Source organism: Arabidopsis thaliana, chromosome 5 (assembly GCF_000001735.4).
Source record: "Arabidopsis thaliana chromosome 5, partial sequence".
Classification (NCBI taxonomy): domain Eukaryota; kingdom Viridiplantae; phylum Streptophyta; class Magnoliopsida; order Brassicales; family Brassicaceae; genus Arabidopsis; species Arabidopsis thaliana.
The window spans coordinates 21885641-21904746 of NC_003076.8; the positions used below are offsets into that span (position 1 = coordinate 21885641).

At 34.6% G+C, this 19106-nt stretch overlaps 6 protein-coding genes, 1 long non-coding RNA gene and 1 other non-coding gene across 8 annotated transcripts; 3 read left to right on the forward strand and 5 right to left on the reverse strand.

Annotated features, from left to right (window-relative positions):
* Nucleotides 1–167: 167 nt before the first annotated feature.
* On the reverse strand, nucleotides 168–584 carry AT5G08065. The gene is made up of 2 exons (NR_143054.1): nucleotides 391–584; nucleotides 168–304 (listed from the first exon to the last, which is right to left on the reverse strand). It is a non-coding gene; the product is annotated as an other RNA (long non-coding RNA).
* Nucleotides 585–2325: 1741 nt separating this feature from the next.
* Nucleotides 2326–3027, forward strand: U3B. Its single transcript, NR_143348.1, has one exon. It is a non-coding gene; the product is annotated as a U3B; snoRNA (small nucleolar RNA).
* Nucleotides 2508–3614, reverse strand: AT5G53905 (prolamin-like protein; the record flags this gene model as incomplete). Its single annotated transcript, NM_148125.1, has 3 exons — nucleotides 2508–2596; nucleotides 2692–2802; nucleotides 3308–3614. 3 exons carry the CDS (start codon nucleotides 3612–3614, stop codon nucleotides 2508–2510), a joined length of 507 nt encoding a protein of 168 aa, NP_680430.1.
* Nucleotides 3615–5002: 1388 nt separating this feature from the next.
* On the forward strand, nucleotides 5003–5695 carry AT5G53910 (RING/U-box superfamily protein; the record flags this gene model as incomplete). The annotated part of the gene is made up of 1 exon (NM_124770.1): nucleotides 5003–5695. The coding sequence occupies one exon, from the start codon at nucleotides 5003–5005 to the stop codon at nucleotides 5693–5695; it is 693 nt and encodes a 230-aa protein (NP_200202.1).
* Nucleotides 5696–6342: 647 nt separating this feature from the next.
* AT5G53920 (ribosomal protein L11 methyltransferase-like protein) lies at nucleotides 6343–8627 on the forward strand. The gene is made up of 7 exons (NM_124771.3): nucleotides 6343–6723; nucleotides 6803–6907; nucleotides 7110–7250; nucleotides 7407–7472; nucleotides 7683–7850; nucleotides 7946–8227; nucleotides 8334–8627. The coding sequence occupies exons 1-7, from the start codon at nucleotides 6484–6486 to the stop codon at nucleotides 8445–8447; spliced, it is 1116 nt and encodes a 371-aa protein (NP_200203.1). The 5' UTR covers nucleotides 6343–6483; the 3' UTR covers nucleotides 8448–8627.
* Nucleotides 8592–10794, reverse strand: AT5G53930 (transcriptional regulator ATRX-like protein). The gene is made up of 3 exons (NM_124772.3): nucleotides 10593–10794; nucleotides 8909–10381; nucleotides 8592–8812 (listed from the first exon to the last, which is right to left on the reverse strand). The coding sequence occupies exons 1-3, from the start codon at nucleotides 10641–10643 to the stop codon at nucleotides 8747–8749; spliced, it is 1590 nt and encodes a 529-aa protein (NP_200204.1). The 5' UTR covers nucleotides 10644–10794; the 3' UTR covers nucleotides 8592–8746.
* Nucleotides 10795–11346: 552 nt separating this feature from the next.
* AT5G53940 (Yippee family putative zinc-binding protein) lies at nucleotides 11347–12991 on the reverse strand. Its single transcript, NM_124773.3, has 5 exons — nucleotides 12854–12991; nucleotides 12248–12291; nucleotides 11832–11940; nucleotides 11690–11745; nucleotides 11347–11608 (listed from the first exon to the last, which is right to left on the reverse strand). Exons 1-5 carry the CDS (start codon nucleotides 12947–12949, stop codon nucleotides 11524–11526), a joined length of 390 nt encoding a protein of 129 aa, NP_200205.1. The 5' UTR covers nucleotides 12950–12991; the 3' UTR covers nucleotides 11347–11523.
* A 3072-nt stretch (nucleotides 12992–16063) lies between these two features.
* CUC2 (NAC (No Apical Meristem) domain transcriptional regulator superfamily protein) lies at nucleotides 16064–18214 on the reverse strand. The gene is made up of 3 exons (NM_124774.3): nucleotides 17966–18214; nucleotides 17602–17885; nucleotides 16064–16979 (listed from the first exon to the last, which is right to left on the reverse strand). Exons 1-3 carry the CDS (start codon nucleotides 18153–18155, stop codon nucleotides 16326–16328), a joined length of 1128 nt encoding a protein of 375 aa, NP_200206.1. The 5' UTR covers nucleotides 18156–18214; the 3' UTR covers nucleotides 16064–16325.
* Nucleotides 18215–19106: the final 892 nt, after the last annotated feature.

Here is a 19106-nt window from a genome sequence, read left to right on the forward strand (position 1 = left end):
ACTTGATGCAATAAAAAAAAAAAAAGTGGAGGTGTAATCTAATATTAATTGTACCAACATTTAAATCCGCATAATTGATACATTATTAAAAAGAATATGTGGATATTAGTTTTAACTTAAGAAAAGATATGGTCAATACTGACCATTTGACTATGTAAACAAAGAACAAATACTATACTGATGGAGTATCATAAAAAGTTACACAGTCCAACTCTTTTAAAAAAGGAGAATATTGCTATAGACATTAGACAATATAGAGATAAAGTTTTTATCAACTTGAATAATAGACCACCTAATCACTGAGATCTGTCTAAAAATAATTAATTAGAAGAATGTACTAATTTAATCAGATTATTCAGAAAAGATAAGGAGAATATAGGAGGGGGTCACGTGAGCACGTGTCATGAGCAGTGAGTCGGTGCGTCACTAGTCGTGAGGGAAAGCGAAACGCACGAATCGCGGGACTGTGCTTTCTCCGCCTGCGACACTCTTCGCGTCCTCTCTCGTCTCATCCACGCGCCATCTCCTGCACACACTCGTACGTTAAATAATTTTATTGTGTACTGAAAAAAGTTCGAAGCCTATTATTAAACCTTGGTTAAGTTCATACGAGCTAGTAAACCGGTTTAGTAGGAATATTTTCATAGCAATAACACAAAAATGTTTCGTCGATTTGGGGTAAAGAATTTACGTTCGTGTTTTCACATAGATAATATATCAAAGAGTGAGTTTGATATGGCTACGTAAAATAGACTAGAATTCTATGTTAATAACATAAAATATGTATATTTTTGTTACATAGTTCAAAAGACCAAATCATACATCTAACATCATTATTATCTAAGTAAACAATAGTAAACCTACCTTCCAACGCCAAAACTACTTCTACTATAGTGCGTTATCAAATAATTTGCGTTACATACAAAATGAAAGCTTAGAGGAAATGAAATGAAATTAAGAATATTTGATTTCCCCTTAATCAGACAGACAAAGAGAACGTTGGCGCGTGGATACCATAAAGCGTGTGGAAGAGGAAACTGAAAACATTATTTTTTTGTTTTTGTTTTGGAGAATCATCAAATCAACTAGGGCTCCCGCATTGACCGGTTCAATCCTGGATGGATCTAACCTCTCTTTTACGACCTAGGGTGGGTCCTGATTCGTATCTTATTGTGTGTTTTCTGCATATATTTGTTTATTTAGTCTCAAAGTTGATAAAGCAAGTCTTAATTCTTAGACGGTCAGACTCAGACAGAGACCTCAGTCGTAAAAAAACAATTCTTAGACCTAAATATATAATTAATCAATAGTGTAATGACCCATTGTGAACTAATTCGCTGCATCTAACTGTGAGTACCTATTATTGTTTTATAAAGCCGCAATAATCGTAAATATCACTTTTGACTTCAATTTTCAATTTTACAAATTATCCTTTATTCTAGATTACGAACTTTGATTTGTTTTCAAATTGAATACTTTTCCTAAAGAAAAAAGCAAGCTAGGAAGAAGCAGTAACTATATAGAGAGGTAACCTAGTGATAGTGTTTCAATAATCAACAATGAACGCATATTTGTGTTTCAAGTACACCTACTACTACTGGTCACATTTTGTGTTACCAATGTAGTTTCTTTTGTAAAAGTGAGGAAATAGTGAACAAATTAAAGTATTCAATATTATAACAAATGGTTGACGTGTAAATTAGATGCAAAATGGATACGTAAACAGCAAGAGGAGACATGGTTTTCAGAGACGCTTTGTGTTTATTACCAACAAGGCAACAACGCAGCTTTCTTAGGTCTATAAGCATGATGTGAGTTCTTTTAGCTTTTTGCAACACTTTTAAATAGAAAAACAACAAATTTGTGAGTTTCTAATCAAATAAAAAACAGTTCTTTAGTTTTTTTTTTTTTTTTTTAATTGATTCTACATAAACTACTATTTCCTAATCCTTTAGATCAGCATGGAATATTTTCTATATGTTGTTACACATTGCGATGGAAGTTAGAGGATGAGATAGGCAAAAATGGAGAGAGTCACTGTCACGTGCGGTTTTTGGGGTGGTTAAGAGTAGAGCGTGCAATATATCTATAGTGGGAACCAAACTTACTAAAGTACATACGAAGACCACTTCCAAGTTCCACCTTGTGTTCTTCTGTCTTCGACGAAAAAAAAATCTACAGTACTTTGGCTTCTTTTCATTTTTGTTTGCAGCTTTTTTTTTTCTTTCTCATATTCCAAATTTGTAATGAAAATTAAACTAATTTCAATGTCTACAACAACTACGTGAAACAACAACAATTTCTGTATTAACCTTTAAATGTTAGTTTACTTTAAATTTTTCTTATGGCTCAGCCTGTGATGGATAACTGAATCAAACAAATGGCGTCTGGGTTTAAGAAGATCTGTTTTGGCTATGTTGGACGAAACAAGTGAACTTTTAGGATCAACTTCCGTTTATATACGGAGCTTATATCGAGCAATAAGATAAGTGGGCTTTTTATGTAATTTAATGGGCTATCGTCCATATATTCACTAATACCCATGCCCAGTACCCATGTATGCGTTTCATATAAGCTCCTAATTTCTCCCACATCGCTCAAATCTAAACAAATCTTGTTGTATATATAACACTGAGGGAGCACCATTGGTCACGACCTTACTTGAACAGGATCTGTTCTATAGGCTCGTACCTCTGTTTCCTTGATTTCTCAAGAGACAGGCCCTTAACCCTGGTTGATGAACCATGACCGTGCGGCTAGAGCGTGATTGACGGCTACGATCGTCCTCGGACGCATCCGGTGCTGTAGAGGATCGTTACTCGGCTCGGTTTCTACCTTGCCGGGGTGGTCGCACGGCGGTCTGACAGGTCCCTTTCCTTTTTTCTTTTTTTTGCCATAAACTTAAATTTGTATATCGATCATTGTAGATATTGAAAACCTAGAACAAACCAACATCCATGTGAATGTCTTTCATGACTGATTTAGAGATAATTCTTGAATTTTGGAACTAGAATCTATAATGAGCCTAAATTAAAACATTGTGAATGGTCCCATAGATACTTCACTTGTGTGTAGGATCGGCTCTCTTGATGCGAGAATATTCACTTTTGAGAAGAGGAGGGAAGAACGGATTTAGTGGAAATATTTGTGGGCAACACTTTGCATCTATTGCCGACAACGTCGTGCAACGCATTAATTGGTCCAACATTATCAAACTTTCTTGTAAAAACTGATTTATAGATTTCAGTTACGCAACCTTAAACATTGACAAGTGATGACAAACATTTTTTGAGATCGATGGGATAACCAGGGATGACAGGGAGTTGAGGTGTCGTGTGTGCGGGTGCACTTGAGATGATGCGAGAGCAACCATCCTTGACAAGAGGAGGGAAAAATGGATTCAGTGGAAACATTTTTGGCCAACAGTTTGCATCCACTTCCGTAAACGCTTTGCAGCTTTCAAACTTAGCGGTTAAAACATATTTTAAAATTTCGATATTGCAACCTTGAACATTGAAGAGCGATGACCAACATTTTGTGAGATCAACTAGAGAACCAGGAATGGAAGGAAATCGAGTTGTCACAAGCCCCTCGGCTGTCCCCTCCACATCCATTTGTTGCAAATGAAACTTGTTTTGAGATGGTAGAATTTTTATGTTGGTCAAAGGCTATGAACCATGAACACAAATTAAGGCTAATTTCCCCATAGGGTATACTAGACAGCAATAACCATGCAGCAAAATTACCGAGTCGTATGATAATCAATTCATCAGTATCATAGTCATCGTCTTCAAAGATTGTATTTTCTTCCTTTTCAAAATAAATTGTCTTCTTTATCCATTAAGCATCATCATCGAACGGACCTTATGTTCATATCTACTACAATTTCGATTTATAATGAAACTAGGTGACGCTGTTTTTTTCATTAATAATACCTCGTTTTTTTCTTTATCCACTCGTTACGTTCAATCTCGATTTCTTTAATTCTCTCCATTCACTAGTTGATTCTTTCTCATACAAAATACGAACAACCATGATTCTGGATAGAAACTCCCATGCTCAATAAACCTAAAACATAAACCAACGAATTTAAAATCATCAGCAAAACAATATTGATATATAGTAAAATAAGAAGAACTCACGGAAAATTAATTCTCGAAATCGATATCATCTCGAACAAAAAAAAATAGTTCGATTCAAAGGAACCGAAATAATTAAAAAAATCCAACAACTGTAATGATTTATTTAGCGGCTATGGCCTAAGAAGTATGAATACATATGATATTTTTATATTTAATGTTTAGGGTAAGCCGTCATAATTATCTTCCAAAATTTTGACTTTTTAAATTAGAAAAGTTTCAAATAAAAATATTCACCAAATAATTTAAGTTTTATCTCTAAATTTTAAAAATAGAGGAAACGCAAAATTCCATATTCTATATCAAATACTTATGATTTTATCATTATCTCATTACAAAATCGAAACCGAAATTCATACACTTTTCATTAAGGATAGCTTCGAGTTTTGACGTCAAATTTCAACAAAAGAGTTTCATTGCCCCTTCTTTTAACGTGGTACAAACTTACTTCTCATATAATGTTCATAAATATATGTACATACTTTGTTAAAATACTATAAAAATTGTAGTATTTTATTTTTTAAAATGTTAATTAGTATTAATACTTTAGTATATATTCCATAATTTATCATATTTTGGTAAGATTCTTCTTAGAAAGAAAAAGGCCAATGAGGAAACAAAAAAGTCAACAACAAAAAAGAATGTAAGGTAAGTTTTGGTCATGGAAAGAATTCACTACTGTAAATCAAATATTTAATTGGAAACCAATTATAAAAAGGAAATATTGGACCGAAAAATAAATAAAAGGTAATATAAATTTTCCAAATAATAATCCTACGTGGACTATTCCACCGCCTCAATAGAGTATAAATATAAGAATCTCTGAATTTACACATTACAAATCTCTTTGGTCTACCCACATCATGGAAGCTACTCCTGTATTCAACTACCATATTGATGTCAATCCTGAACGCAAAAAGATTGGCACAATCCAAGTCTATGTAAGTTTCGTCGGATCAGCCAACATGTCGCCGATACTAACCCGGTCTAACTTCTCATGTTCATTACCTGCCAATGAATTAACTGACGACGAAGATTCTCCCCACAAACAAAGACTCTATTACTTCTTAACAGATTCAGCAGTTGATTCACAAGATGCTTACACGTTAATACTAAAACTCACTCAACTTGCACGTGATTTAACTTCTAATTCGTTTGAATACTGTCCACGTTATGCTTTGTCAGTGTGGTTGACTCTTGATGTGGCTCCTTTGAATGAATATGAGAGGAATAGCGAGTATAGACCCGCGAGCAATTTAAGGGTCGGAGCCTTGAGCAGGAGAATATACAAGAGGAAACAAAAGACCAGCTCTATTGCTAACAAGAGCACAAGATACATGAGAAAACGAGAGACCTATTCTAGTGGTGAGTACAAATGCGCAATTTGTTTTCAGGAGTTTAAAACCGGACGAGAAGTTGCTACTTTACTTTGTGGTCATGAATTTGACAATAAGTGTATTATGGAATGGTTTAAGGTTCGCTACAATTGTCCATTGTGTCGCTTCGAATTACCACGTGAAGATGATCATATTCCTCAAAGAACTACAGATTTATAACTAACATACATTAACACTTAAGCGCTTTATTTGGTTTTATTTAATTTTAGGTATAGAGATCAATATTATACGGTTTTTGAAATGAGTAAGACACTTATATCTTTCGTCATAACTGATAACTTAGTGGTTTAATTTGTGCTAGTGTTGTCGTTGTGTCACCATCCATATTCAATCATGCATAATGCACGCATGTTGACAAATAAAATATTTATATCTATTATTACTTTTCCAATGATTTCGAGAGCTTCATCTCTTGATTTTAGTATATTTTCTTATGTTTTCCGTGTATCGACTTTAGCTTTTCAATTTGTTTTCTACGGACATTGTATTATACAATGAAAATAATAGATAAGTTCACAAACGTTATGTTGGTTACGTCTACAACCAAAAGAAAACAATGTTATTTGTAAAGGTTGGAAATTTGAGTGTTCTACGAGAAAACAAAAGTATATATATGACGCAACCTAGATTTAGGATAACCACTCAATATTTGTATTTAATTTTATTCATAGTAATAATATATTTAAAGCGTATCCTATTTTGATAAAACTTATCTTTCAGGATTTTCATGGTTTTCAGATTAAATATTAAATATATACTTTATATTTAAGGTTTCTTTTTTTTATTATGTATATCTTTGTATAATTAATTAAACCCTAAGCTTTTGTGTGTCTATTTAGACGAAAATATCTTTCTATCTACATTTTTGGAAATTTCCTCTTAATTTTTCTCTATTTGTGACTTGACAGCGTTTAAATTCGATAATTAGGTGAAAAAAAAAGAAGAAAATGTTAGCTTGGAATTTCATCAAACACTTTCCGTGCAAGAATCTCTCCCGCCATATCCTCAGAGACAGCAGAGTCAGACCTCTCTGCTTCTTCACTTCTTCTACTCCTCCATCCTCCTTTTCAATCTTTGCGTCTCTCTCTACTTCTTCTTCTTCCTCCTCCTCATCTTCGTGCTTCACTGATGAGTCTTTCGCTGCACCTTACCTCTCAGTTCGTATCCACTGTCCAAAACATGCCCTCGTATGTGTATCTCTCCCATTGATCTCTTTTAAGGATATGAGACTGCGATTTGACTCTTTGCTTGTTGGGTTTTTGTTAGGATCCATTCTCGGAGGCACTTTTGTGTTTTGGAGCAAGCTCTGTAGCTGTAGATGAAGCCATCGAAGAAGCCGACCAAGATGAGACTTCTCTTGCTTCAAAAGAGGTGAAAAATCTATGCTTTGATCGTTTTTTGTTCAGCTCCATTTCCAGAAAGCACCAATCTTTTGTATGATTGAACAATGTTAGAGCAAATTGATGCATAAAAGGAACGATTTTGCTCTTAGGAAGCATCTTAAGGGTTGATCTGTCTATATTCTTGTAGTCTCATCAATCATGCTTGTGCTCTTTGGTATTACTCTCTGCAGATATGTATAGAATCAATATTTCCAGTGCATGAAGAGGTGAAAATGTGCATTTCACAAGCTGCAAATTCCATAGGCTTGAAAGAGATACCCAAATTCAAAGTTGAAATGGGAGATGAACTTGACTGGATTACCAAAAACCAGGTGAGTTCTGAGTTTAACAAAGAAAGGATCATCATTTCAGTAATTGCTTTCATTTAAGAAAACTTGCATAGTTATGCTCAAAACTCAGCGCAAATACTATATTTGTTTTGCGGCAATGTCACTTGAAGCTAATATCTTTTGAATCATATTTTGCAGGATTTGTTTCAGCCTGTTGAAATCGCCGAGAGACTTTGGATTGTACCTGAGTGGACATCTCCTCCTGTATGTGTATAAATCAATATTCTTTAACAAAACCATTGCACTCATTTGGATTCTTGTTACTCTTTTGCCTTAGTTGACATAACGAAGAGCGGTCTTAGGGTACTGAATTTGCAGAATATGAATCACCCTCTTTCTGTGTCAGCTTATATAGAGGGATATAGAAAGTTATTATGTGTGGTTTTAAAGTACTCTTTCACTATCCTTTGCAAGGTCGCTGAAGCGGTAAACATAATTCTGAACCCTGGATTTGCGTTTGGGACTGGAGAACATCCTACTACTAAGCTGTGTCTATTGCTTCTACAAAGTTTGATAAAAGGCGGAGAAGCTTTCCTCGACTATGGTACCGGTTCAGGAATACTTGCAATTGCAGCCCTCAAGGTAAAAATCTCACGCCTTTGATCTTTCAAAAACCAATCATTACAACATAAATCATCTTATTTAAATCTTTGTGCATCGCTCATTTAAATTTGCAGTTTGGTGCTGCATCATCCGTTGGTGTTGATATTGATCCTCTAGCAATAAACTCTGCAATTCATAATGCAGCTCTGAACAACATTCCGTTGGAGAAACTGGAGCTGCACCTTGCACCTATTGAGAATAGCTCTTCTGGAAGAGAAATACCATTGCAAAAGGAACAGTTTGATGTAGTCATTGCAAACATACTCTTGAACCCGGTTATGAATCTGGCGGATCATATCCTTTCATTCGTGAAACCTGGGGCAACCATTGGCATTTCTGGTATCTTATCTGAACAGGTAAATAAAGAGTACTGTATTGTTATAACAAGCAAGCAAGCTACCTGCAAGTCATAGGAATTGAAAATTATACTGTAAACTGACTAATTCAATGCTCTTTTTGCAGCTTCCAAATGTAAGAGAACGGTACTCTCCCTTCTTGGAGGACATTTCTGTAGCCACAATAGGTGATTGGGTATGCATGAGTGGTACCAAGAAAGAGGAGTTTATTGATAACTAATCATTTCTTCAGTGTTATATCAGAAAACAGACAATAACATAAAAAGCACTAGTAAAGCAAAGGTAAGAACAAAAGTGTCTAATCATCAGACATTAAGAACATATCAGCCTTAATGGAGTTGTGTAAGAGGTTACAACTACACATGATATGAAACTTAATGAACTCTTCATTGTTGTATTCAAAGTTTCAAGTCTATGATAATAAAATTTGTGTTGTCACCAACTCTGGTTATAACCATTGTATTTAAATTCTACAGAAACAAAAAATCTGTCAACATAGACTATCTTCATGTCGTCGCTTCACCTGTTGAGTTTTCTTCTACCCAAAGAAGAGGCCTTCTTAGGAATGTAGACCTTGTAACTCACCTGAACACAAATTTCAAAAGAAAAATGTTAGGACTCAAATAGACATACCTGGAAACTACAAGGAAATCAATATTTCAAGAATTGCAGAAACTTTACCTGAACCATTTCTCCACCCCTCATCACAGTCATCGTTTTCTGTTCGTACTGTGACTCATCTTTTGTTTCATCAATTGTTTTCTGTTCAGACTGAGACCCTCCTTTGACTTCATCTACCTCCTCAGTGTCAGCATGAGAAGAAGACTCTGCGTTGAGCGTAGAACTAACTTTTGTTGGTTCTATGTGTTCACCTTCATTCTTTGTTACCAAAGCTAGAGTACTTTCTAAACAATTCTTGTCAACGGTACTGCCATCAATGCTCTCTGCTTCAGCATCTTGGCTACCACTAGCTTCTTTCTTGCTAGCTAGATTTAAACTATCTTTACTCAATACCGGTCTAACCAACTTTCGTTTGGTTGTACAAGAGCTAAGACCAGAACTAACTTTAACCTTGGCAGTATCACCAGACTGCTGATCTTGTTGAGAGGCAGAATTAGCCAATGCTGTTCCAGATTCCTTAACATTAATAACATGTAAAATCTTTTCTGAATTCTCAAGATCTTTGCTTACAGCAGAATCACAAAGTTTCTGCTCCATGAGATCATGGTCTTGTGACTCAACTTTTTCAGATTCAATTTGCATAGGTTCTCCTTCTGAAACAGAAGACACCTCTTTTTTAGCTATTCCACTCTTTTGGGTCACTCCACGAAATCTTTTAAGATTCTCCAGAGCTCTTTTCTTTAGAATGGCTTCCAAATCATCATCTTTCAAGCTATTGTCTGTATGAGAAACTTTGCTAGTTTCAGATTTATTATATTCCCCAAATCCGTTGTCATCAGCACGAATTCTAGAATAAGAGTCAATAGATTCACCATCCATCTCATCAGAGTCCTCACTATATCCTAACTCTCTATTGCCACCACCGCGTGTCATATAGACATCACGGTCATCTTCTTCCTTTCTCTCACCATTCCCATAATTATACGATACAACAACAATCGATTTAAGCCTTCTAGGATTCTTCTCAGGTATAACTTCATCTTCCCCTTGCCAGCATTCATCAGGTTCTTCACTCTCTCCTTCCAACTCATCTCTACTTCTACTCCGGGAATCCTTAACCTTACCAAGTCTTCTTCCTCTATCCCTAGACCATCTCTTCCCATCATCACTCTCACTACCGTCATTATCACTCTGCTCACTACTTGTAGAGCTTGAACTCAAATCTCTCTTACGTCTCTTTCTTGACACAACTTTCTTCTTCTTCTTCCCTACGTTTTCATCCTTCCTCTTAGATCTTTTCTTTTTCTTTAAAAGACGATCATCATCACTATCATCATCACTCTCACTACTAGAGTACCTCTTCCGTGACCTCTTCTTACTCAATTTAGATCTACGCTTCTTCTTTCTCCTGTAATCATCTTCTGAACTAGAATACAAAGAGGAATCTGAACCACTTGATTCACTCTCATCTTTAATCCGACGAATCTTCTTTGATTTGTTTCTCTTACTCTTCTTCTTCTTCACCGATCGCAACTGCAACATTGTAACATGATTCATCAAACCAACAATCCCTAATTAAAGATCAATACTTTAACACAAATCAAATCAAAAGTTTCGATTTTTAATCTCATGGATCTAATTTCAATACATGAGAGGATAACGGGTCAGTCATAAATCCATTCAATCGCTAGAAAAATCTCATCTTTACGAAGCCATAAGAAACAGAGAGAAAGAGAGAGAGTACCTTATTAGACGAATCTTTGATTATCTTTGAGGACGATGAAGATTTGCCCATTGTACTCTCGAGTCTCGATGGTAACGCTTTGGCTTTCTCCTAATCTCTATTACTCTGCAAAACAAAAAAGAATTGAGGAATCGTTAAGGTTTGAGAGAGAACACGAACAGTTTTGTCTTCTTTAACTAATGATGGCTTTGTCCCTCTTTACACATGTTAATGGCTATTGAACTTATAAATAAATAAATTTTATCAATATGGGAATGGAAAAAAAAAAAAAGGAAATGTTTGATTTGGTTGGAATTGGATGACAAACCCTAACTTTTTTAAGAAAGTTTCCTAATTAGTACCTAACAGAAGAGGACTTTTCCTTTTTTTCTTAAGGATGTTGTTAGTAAATACTTTAAGAAATTTGGTAAAAAATCTCAAAGACTTTTATGAGGTTTTATGTTTTCTCTTAAGAATAGTTTCCTACAATTTACTGGGGAAAAAAAAAAAAACTATACAATCGACCTATCTTGAGATCGCCGTTTCAATAGTCTTTTCTAAGAAAATCGAATAAATAAATTCTGATCTAAATTCAAACCTAATGGTAATAAAAACACATAGTCTGCTAATTCATCTGCTAGAAAATTAGTTTCTGTTTTTGTATACACGTAAAAAATATGGAGTATCATCCAATCAGTTTATGAGATTTATTATGAGATTTATTGGTTAGTAAAACTTTTCATTTAGTGAGAACCCAAATACGAATCATGTGTTATGAGTTATTCGTTTAATGAGTTTTTATTGGATTTAAAATAAAGATTCGAATTCACATAAAATTTCTACGAGATATAAAAACAACACAACAAGTTTGATACACATCTCTATAAACATGCTACAGATTTCTACACTAACAAGCTCTGCTCTTGACAAACACACAGAAAAAAGGTAACATTTAAGAATCTTCTGTGTCGCTTGTGCTACCATGAGTATCGATATAAACCTCAGTTGATAAATCGATTTCATCCACGATCCTTCCTCTGTAAAAAAAAGGATTGCAATAAACCAGAGTTTATGGCTGAAACCGGACCAGTGAACTTTAGAAGAGAAGATGTTATTACCTTTCCAGAACAAATTTGCCTTCTTTATACTTCTGAGCTTTCTCGTGCGCTGATTCCTACAAACAAGAAAGCAACAAAGGTGACATCAGAAACTGCTCTAATGAATCGTGCAAGTGAGACCATAGAGAGAGGTGAGATTTACGTATTTCCAGCCAACATTCTGTCCACAACAGCAGCAGAAAATGTCAGCTACGGTGTGCATACCGGAAAGCATCAGTCTTTCCTCTAGAGGACCCATACTTATGTTCACCCTAAAATTCAAATTTAACATTGGAATCAGCTATACTACATATCCAACCTGATTGCAAAAACCTCGCATTAGAGAAACAAGAACACTGTATCGATGCAGAGAAACTGAAGCAAAGGCAGAGAAAACACTAGTTTGGAGTAATCAGCAAGATTCAGAAGATGATAAAAGCTAAAAGACAGTTTCCATCTACAAGTTATATATACAGAAACTGATAGCAACAGAATACTAGAATCTAGCATTGTATACTGCTTGACATTGAAGAAACAGAACAAGTCCATAACAAGTACATCGAGTAAGTTTATACTTACGAACGGTTGAAGAGGTAAGCCTTTCCTCTACGGCAATGAAACGACTGAGGAAAAAAGATAAGTCAGTAAGGTTTACACTCTATATATAAAGAAAAACTACTGTCAACATTAAGCAAAGCTTAAAAAACATTATACTATAATCTTAATTTGCCTCAATTTCTCATATCTCAATTATAAAACTTTCATCTACTAACACAAGAGTTTTAAGTAGAAGTAACTCTTAAGTACAAGTTCAGCTTAAATATAAGATTCTTCTCTCAAGTCAGACCCTTTATTCAGGTACATTAATTCCCCAATCTCTATCCGTTAAACCCATATGAAAAACACTAAACTTGAGAATTTCTATGTAATATACATCAATTCCCAAAAATTCAACAAGCAGTTTCAACATCAGCAGCATTATCTTCACAATCACAAGTTTTCTCAATGGTTTTTATATAATTGGGAAGAAATGAGAACCAACACTAGCTAAACCAAGCAACCTTGTAAAGGGTCCTACATAAAATTCTACAATTATGAATCGAACTAACATCCTCAGAGAGAGATGTGAAAAAATATGAGAACTTGGGAATAGCTATTAAGTTAAAGGAGGAAACTTTAAGATACCCGAGAGACAAGATCATCGGGAAGAGCGAGATGGGTTCTGCAGAACCTGCATCTGTAAGATCTTCCTTCAAGCTCCACCGTGAATATCCTTCCCATTTCTTCTTCACTGTTCTATCTCTCTATTCTCTCTGTTTCTTTCTTTACGAACTAATAAGAGGCCGTATAAGTGATATGTTGGGCCTTAACTGGGCCCATTTCAAAACTGGTCACCAAGAAAAGTCAACAAAAGCAACTAATGATTGTTTTTTGATATCCCTTTCACAAGTATATATTATCTGATGATGTTCCCAATAGAAACGTTTGCTTAAATTTGCATCTGAAAAATATACTACAAATTTTGAAGAAGTTTTATTATTTCATTCATCTCAAAGAATGAAAAGTGAATTGACTAAGATTTTTTATATTTTTCAAACTATTGATAAGAATGATGTAAATTATTGATTTGGAAACTCTAGTTTAAATAATAAAATATATGATTAGTGCTGATAATTTAAATATATATATTTTTATAGATGGTTCAGATATAGTGAAGATGATTTTTTCTTCATTAGAATGGTCGGATTTTTTGCATATTAAAAAGATTTTTAGATTGATAGCGCAAATACCAAAGCAGATAATTTAATACTAAATTTTTTTTACCATATTGTATCATATCATTTATATAAATAATATTCATCAGAAGAAGAAAAAAGAAAGAAATTTAATCATGTTGAGTTGTGGTATAACCTTATCGTTTTCCTTTTGACGTCGTCTATAAATTTTTATCTACTATGGTAAGCTAAAATATAATATGCCATCAAACCCATCAATCTTTTTGCTTACTTTATACATTCATGTATCACCTAAAACTAAAATTAGAGGAAAATTTGTTCATCTAATACATCTAAATTACTCAAAATTTTATGAGACAAATCATTTAAGTATTACTATATAAAACCAAGTACATGAATGTATCGTAGATTCAGACCATTCATCACGACCCATATCCCTATGCTCACCAGCAGCTGTCTTTCTTCCTGAAAACGTCCAAGCCCTAACTTTTTTCCATTTTCCTTCCAATCTCAATTCACTTTCTCTTTTCCAAATTAAATTTTTCTTGTTTCTTCTTAGTTTTCTTTTTTATGTTTTACCCTGAAACTTTAAATACATGAATTATCGAATGATATATCGTCCAAGACCAAGTTCCGATCCCGTACGACGCGTGGATTGCTATTTCCATGCACCAAGCCTACTCTCTCCACTCATTAGTACGTATAACCACATTGCATGCATGCTCGTATCACGTGCCGTTACCTCGCCGGCCATGTCCATCAACGGTTATGAATCTGCCATTTGGCACAACCTGGAGGGTTCAATACTGTTGGGACCACGACCATCATCATCGTCGGAGTTTGATGATGTTTTTTAATATTTTTTCACTCTCAGGTTTTGTCATTTGCTGCGAAACATGCATATTGCCATGTACTTGTATTTGAATACTTAGGGTTCTTGTAATAATTGCTCGATATAAATAGAAATTTAGAGAATATTCTTGCTGGGAAGATTACAAATACTTGAAATTAGTTTCAGTCCGACAAAGAAAACAACCCTTATTTTTACCTCTTTATGTAGCTAAAGCAGTATTTCTGCAATTTTGAAAATAGTATAGGACACTCAAATGCTTAATTTTATATATTCATTTGAAAGTGTACATGTATGTGTGTTTAAAAAAAAATCGTTGGCACATCATTTGAATGCAATTGATTTATATGCGAAATTTTGATTTAGATTTAGTTGGCATAATTTTTCTTTTCCTCTTCACAAACTTTCCAGCTGTTTTAATCACATGATAATTGTTGGGCGTAATCGGTGTGGGCGTAATGACGTACAAAATCAGACATTTGTTTTTGGGGCAAAAAATCAGACATCTTTTAGAAAAGCAAGTAAAATTTAAATGTTGTAGTTATTGAAGCTGATAATAATAATAAAATATAGTAACTTTTGGTTTAAGATTTTTATTTTTTAAGTCAGGCCAGCTGAATTTTCTGCTTTTTTATATATACATAGTGTGATAAAATTAGTCAGTTCTTATCATCACTTAGCTGTTCTTTTGTGTAAATAGCTGGGTTTTTTCTTATATATATATATATATATATGTTGGTCAATGTTTTTTGAACCAATACCATTTGCCTTAGTTTGTTTTGTGATTGCAAATGTAACCAATGAAACCCAAAATAATAAGCATACAAATGTGTACATATATTCCTTTAGCTAAAACATCATGAAATTTTGCCATTTAGCAAGACGTATATGTGAGTCTGTGAATTTGTCTTATGACTAGGTAGTATAGGTTGGTGATGCAACAAGAGCAATAATTGATGATGGTAATGATGATGATGATGATGATGGTTGTGTTACACACATACATATATCATACTCCTACTAGTATACACACGTGAAATGAAAACACATATATAATGGTAATAAACAGAGGTATTATTAATTATGTCTCTTTCTAAAAATAGAAATGTGAAAGCCATCCTTCTGAAAGTGAGGTGGACTGTTGTACAAGATCTGAATTTGGGAGTGGTCCGTTCGTCAGCATGCGCATCATATTCATCATCCCCGTTTCAAAATCCTTAATTTCAAAACTACTTCTTTTCTTTGGTGGGTTTACAATGCATTAAGTTAATCAAAATTAGTATGTAAATTATTTTCAGTAACTACCATGTACATGCATGTTATCTTAATCAATTAAGCCAAACGCAAATTGTTGTGTTTAGTCTCATATGTGTACGATTGTAGCAAGAAGATACACCTAACTGAAAATGGTGTTCATAGACTGATTAATCCACTGAATTATGAGTACTTACTTTAAAAGCATGAAACTTTCTTGAAATATTTTGGCAGTTACACATGTCAACCTTAATTAGCTAGAATTAATAAACAAAAACTACATGCATGTTTTACATTTGAGCATCTTCAATTGATGAAGAAATTAAATAATTAGCCATGTTATGTAATTACGGAAATCATCTAACCGAAGATTCGGAACGGTTGAATTCCGGAAACATATATATAACCGCCATATCAAATTGTATTAACAAGAAGAAAACTAAGGTATCTAGAAGCGACCGAAGAAATTCATTTTGTCGGTAATATACTGTATGATTGTATTGATAACCAAGGACACATGTCAAATATCATGAGAAATATAAAACATGAAAAAGCCATGAAATTAACATAATGTCAAACATTACAAAAACGAGCATAGCTTATACATATGCACGTTCATAGTCTAGAAAACATTTTCCTTGCATATTACCTCCTAATTAACACAACCGGATAAACTTAAAACTAGAGAATTAAGCGGAACATCAAGCTAAGTGCAATATTAAGCTCCTCGGTACACACATTTCATAATACCATAATCATCCTAGAAATACATAAATAAAACCCTAACGGGAACAATTATAAGTCACCTCTTTTGTGATCAGTAGTTCCAAATACAGTCAAGTCCAGCATGAAGCACACCGACCTTTGACTCATTCTCTTCGGCAGTCGCCGGTAGCCAGTAATTCATCCCGGAGACGCCTCCGCCGCCTTGGAAAGAAGGCAGATTAACGGCGGAGGTCATAGTCGATGCAGAAGACGATCCAAAGTAAGGAAATTGATTGAAGTTTTCTTGGAACGATCTGAAGTTAGATTGAGTCGAGACGTTTCTAGAAACGAAACGAGGAAAAGGGTCAAAGTCAAACCCTAGCGGCGGTGGAAGACGGCTGAATGAGTTAACGTCTAAGCCCAAGGCCGTAGTAGTAGTAGGGACAGTGGAGAAACAGGACACGTGCTCGGTTATTGCGCTGGCTGTGACGGTTGTGTTGGTGCTACGGCTGTCGTAGGAGCAACTGCTGTCGGTGTAGCCGAGGGTAGTGGTCGGATCCAGGAGAGGTGGGAGTGAGACGGAGGAAGGAGAGCTTGGTTGTTCTTGATAGTTTCTTGAGATTGTTGAGGGTACTTTCGTCTTTTTAGATGGACCAGTACCGCTGCTTACGCTCACAGTTGCTCCTCCTCCTCCTCCTCCTTCGGAGACGGCTCCGGTGCTAGCTAAAGTGGTTTTCTGGAAAACCCTAGAGATCACCCATTCATCCTGAAGGAATAAATTAGAGTTTTGAAAAGTCAAATATTTTATATAATATATGTTTGATGAGAAAGTCAATGTTAGATCTTGGAAATAAAAGAGAGTGAAGATTAAGAAAAACCATAGAGTAAAAGCGTGCACAGAGGGAATGTACATTGGACACTACAAGTCTACAATGGATATGGAACACTAATTAAGTAAAATTAATTTAATTAAATTTCTTTTTAATATATCTAGGTCAGAAAAAAATCCTGAAGATTTGCATTGGTTCTGGTTTTTTGCATTAAGCTTTCCAAAAGTAGGATGTATTAATATTTTATTTTATCAGAGCTATTGAATGTTTTCTTACTTTAGGAAAACACCATTATGATTGAAATCCCAATACATAAAAACAGCAGATCTTTTCTATTTCATGTTCCATAATGCTCTCAGATAACCACAGTAAAGAACCATGCCTTTTCAGCCATCAAAATTAAATGCAATAAAGCAAAAGAGAAAAAAATCAACGTCACCGACTATGTCACACTCTCGAATTTTTTTTCCAAATAATAGATTGTAAATTTATTAATCAAAGAAAATTAAGGCTTTACTTTATCAACAAAATAACTAATGAAAGGTTAAATCGAAGTACCTTGGAGCTTCTTGAGATGAAATGGTAAGAGAATTTGCCTTCAAGACGATATTCATGCATAACCCAATTACTCTTCTCTCCTTTCGGAGCTCTTCCTTTGTAAAAGACAAGAGTCTTCTTCATCCCAACAAGTGCACAAGTCTTTGAACTAAAGATCTCTCTGTCTTTTCCGGTAGCTTTCCAGTAACCAGCCTCAGTTGCTCTGTTAGTTCTCAGTCCCGTCGGATACTTCCGGTCACGGAGGCTAAAGAAGTACCATTCTTTCTCTCCCATCTTAGCTCTCCCTAAGTAACATTGAGAGTAAAGATTTCAGAAACCTTAATTACAAAAGAACTACAAGTAAGTTAGTTTTGTATTTTCTTACCGGGAAGTTGCCAAGGCTCACACTTGTTGAGATCAACTTCTGCGATGGCACGGCTTGAGAAGCAACCGTCGAGGACTTTGCGGAGAAGGTAATGAGTGATGAGCTCTTCGTCCGTGGGATGAAACCTGAAACCCGGTGGAAGATATTGGCTGTCTCCGCCATGGTCGTAGTGGTAATACGGAATGTCCATTAAGAAGAAAGATCTAAAGCTTTTGTTTGAGAGAGAAAAAACCCTAAGGAGACTCAAATGTTTTGAAGAAGAAGATAAATAGGTTAATATAATGGATGGTTCTTGAGTAAGGGGCGTGGTAATAATGTGGATGGATATTATTTTTTGGTTTTATTAGTTTATTTTTTTTATACATTGGGATTTGGTAAATCTAAAACGGCGAAATAGAGGGAAGCTTTTTTTTTGGGGTAGTGAAAGTAAAATAATTATTAAAAGATTAAAAACCAGAAAGTCGTAGAGAAGATAATTATAAATTTAGTAATAATAAAAAGACAGGTACGTCTACTCTTTCATAGGAATCTGTGGTTTTCTCTGCCTTGTCTTGTAGTAAAGAGAGCAAAGCCAAAGCAGATTATTACATCACATTTTTGAGTTTATCGATATATTTTTTACATAACTCGAGATTGTTTTAAAATTACAAAATTAAAATTAATCATGAAGTGTCCGTATTTCTTTGAATTAAATTATTAAAGAAACGAGGAATGGGCTCTTGTTTCTATCTGAGTATGCGTGCGTGCATGAGAAAAAGTGCAGTGGTATTCTCTGTCAGTGATGAAAATAAAAGAGAGGATTCAGATTGTATCTTTTTTTTTATCTACGAACTTGAAATTTCTTTTTATTATTGTGTTTGGAAATTGGGATACATAATAATTTATTATACGTACAATGACTAATCGAAACAATAGTAGTATAGTGAGGGATACATTATTAGACATATACACTAGTTATTTGGAAAGTGAAGAGTTTCAATTTTTATTTTTAATAGAAAAATGGATATTATATCGATAAGGCTGTTTCAAATCTTGGAGTGTCAGCACAGTACATGATTAATTTATCAAAAACTTTGACAGAGACTTCGTTACTACACGCCACCACCTTCTACACCTTTCACCTCTCTTTTTTTTTTCCTTG

Coding starts and splice junctions, on each gene's coding strand:
- AT5G53920 (NM_124771.3), top strand. CDS start 6,484: ATGTTAGCTTGGAATTTCATCAAACACTTTCCGTGCAAGAATCTCTCC. Junction 6,908..7,109: donor CTTCTCTTGCTTCAAAAGAG/GTGAAAAATCTA, acceptor TACTCTCTGCAG/ATATGTATAGAATCAATATT. Junction 7,851..7,945: donor TTGCAATTGCAGCCCTCAAG/GTAAAAATCTCA, acceptor TTAAATTTGCAG/TTTGGTGCTGCATCATCCGT.
- AT5G53930 (NM_124772.3), bottom strand. CDS start 10,643: ATGGGCAAATCTTCATCGTCCTCAAAGATAATCAAAGATTCGTCTAAT. Junction 10,382..10,592: donor TCAAAGATTCGTCTAATAAG/GTACTCTCTCTC, acceptor ACAATGTTGCAG/TTGCGATCGGTGAAGAAGAA. Junction 8,813..8,908: donor GGGGTGGAGAAATGGTTCAG/GTAAAGTTTCTG, acceptor ATTTGTGTTCAG/GTGAGTTACAAGGTCTACAT.
- AT5G53940 (NM_124773.3), bottom strand. CDS start 12,949: ATGGGAAGGATATTCACGGTGGAGCTTGAAGGAAGATCTTACAGATGC. Junction 11,941..12,247: donor GCTTACCTCTTCAACCGTTC/GTAAGTATAAAC, acceptor TTTGAATTTTAG/GGTGAACATAAGTATGGGTC. Junction 11,609..11,689: donor GGCAAATTTGTTCTGGAAAG/GTAATAACATCT, acceptor TTTTTTTTACAG/AGGAAGGATCGTGGATGAAA.
- CUC2 (NM_124774.3), bottom strand. CDS start 18,155: ATGGACATTCCGTATTACCACTACGACCATGGCGGAGACAGCCAATAT. Junction 17,886..17,965: donor TGAGCCTTGGCAACTTCCCG/GTAAGAAAATAC, acceptor AATGTTACTTAG/GGAGAGCTAAGATGGGAGAG. Junction 16,980..17,601: donor TCATCTCAAGAAGCTCCAAG/GTACTTCGATTT, acceptor TTATTCCTTCAG/GATGAATGGGTGATCTCTAG.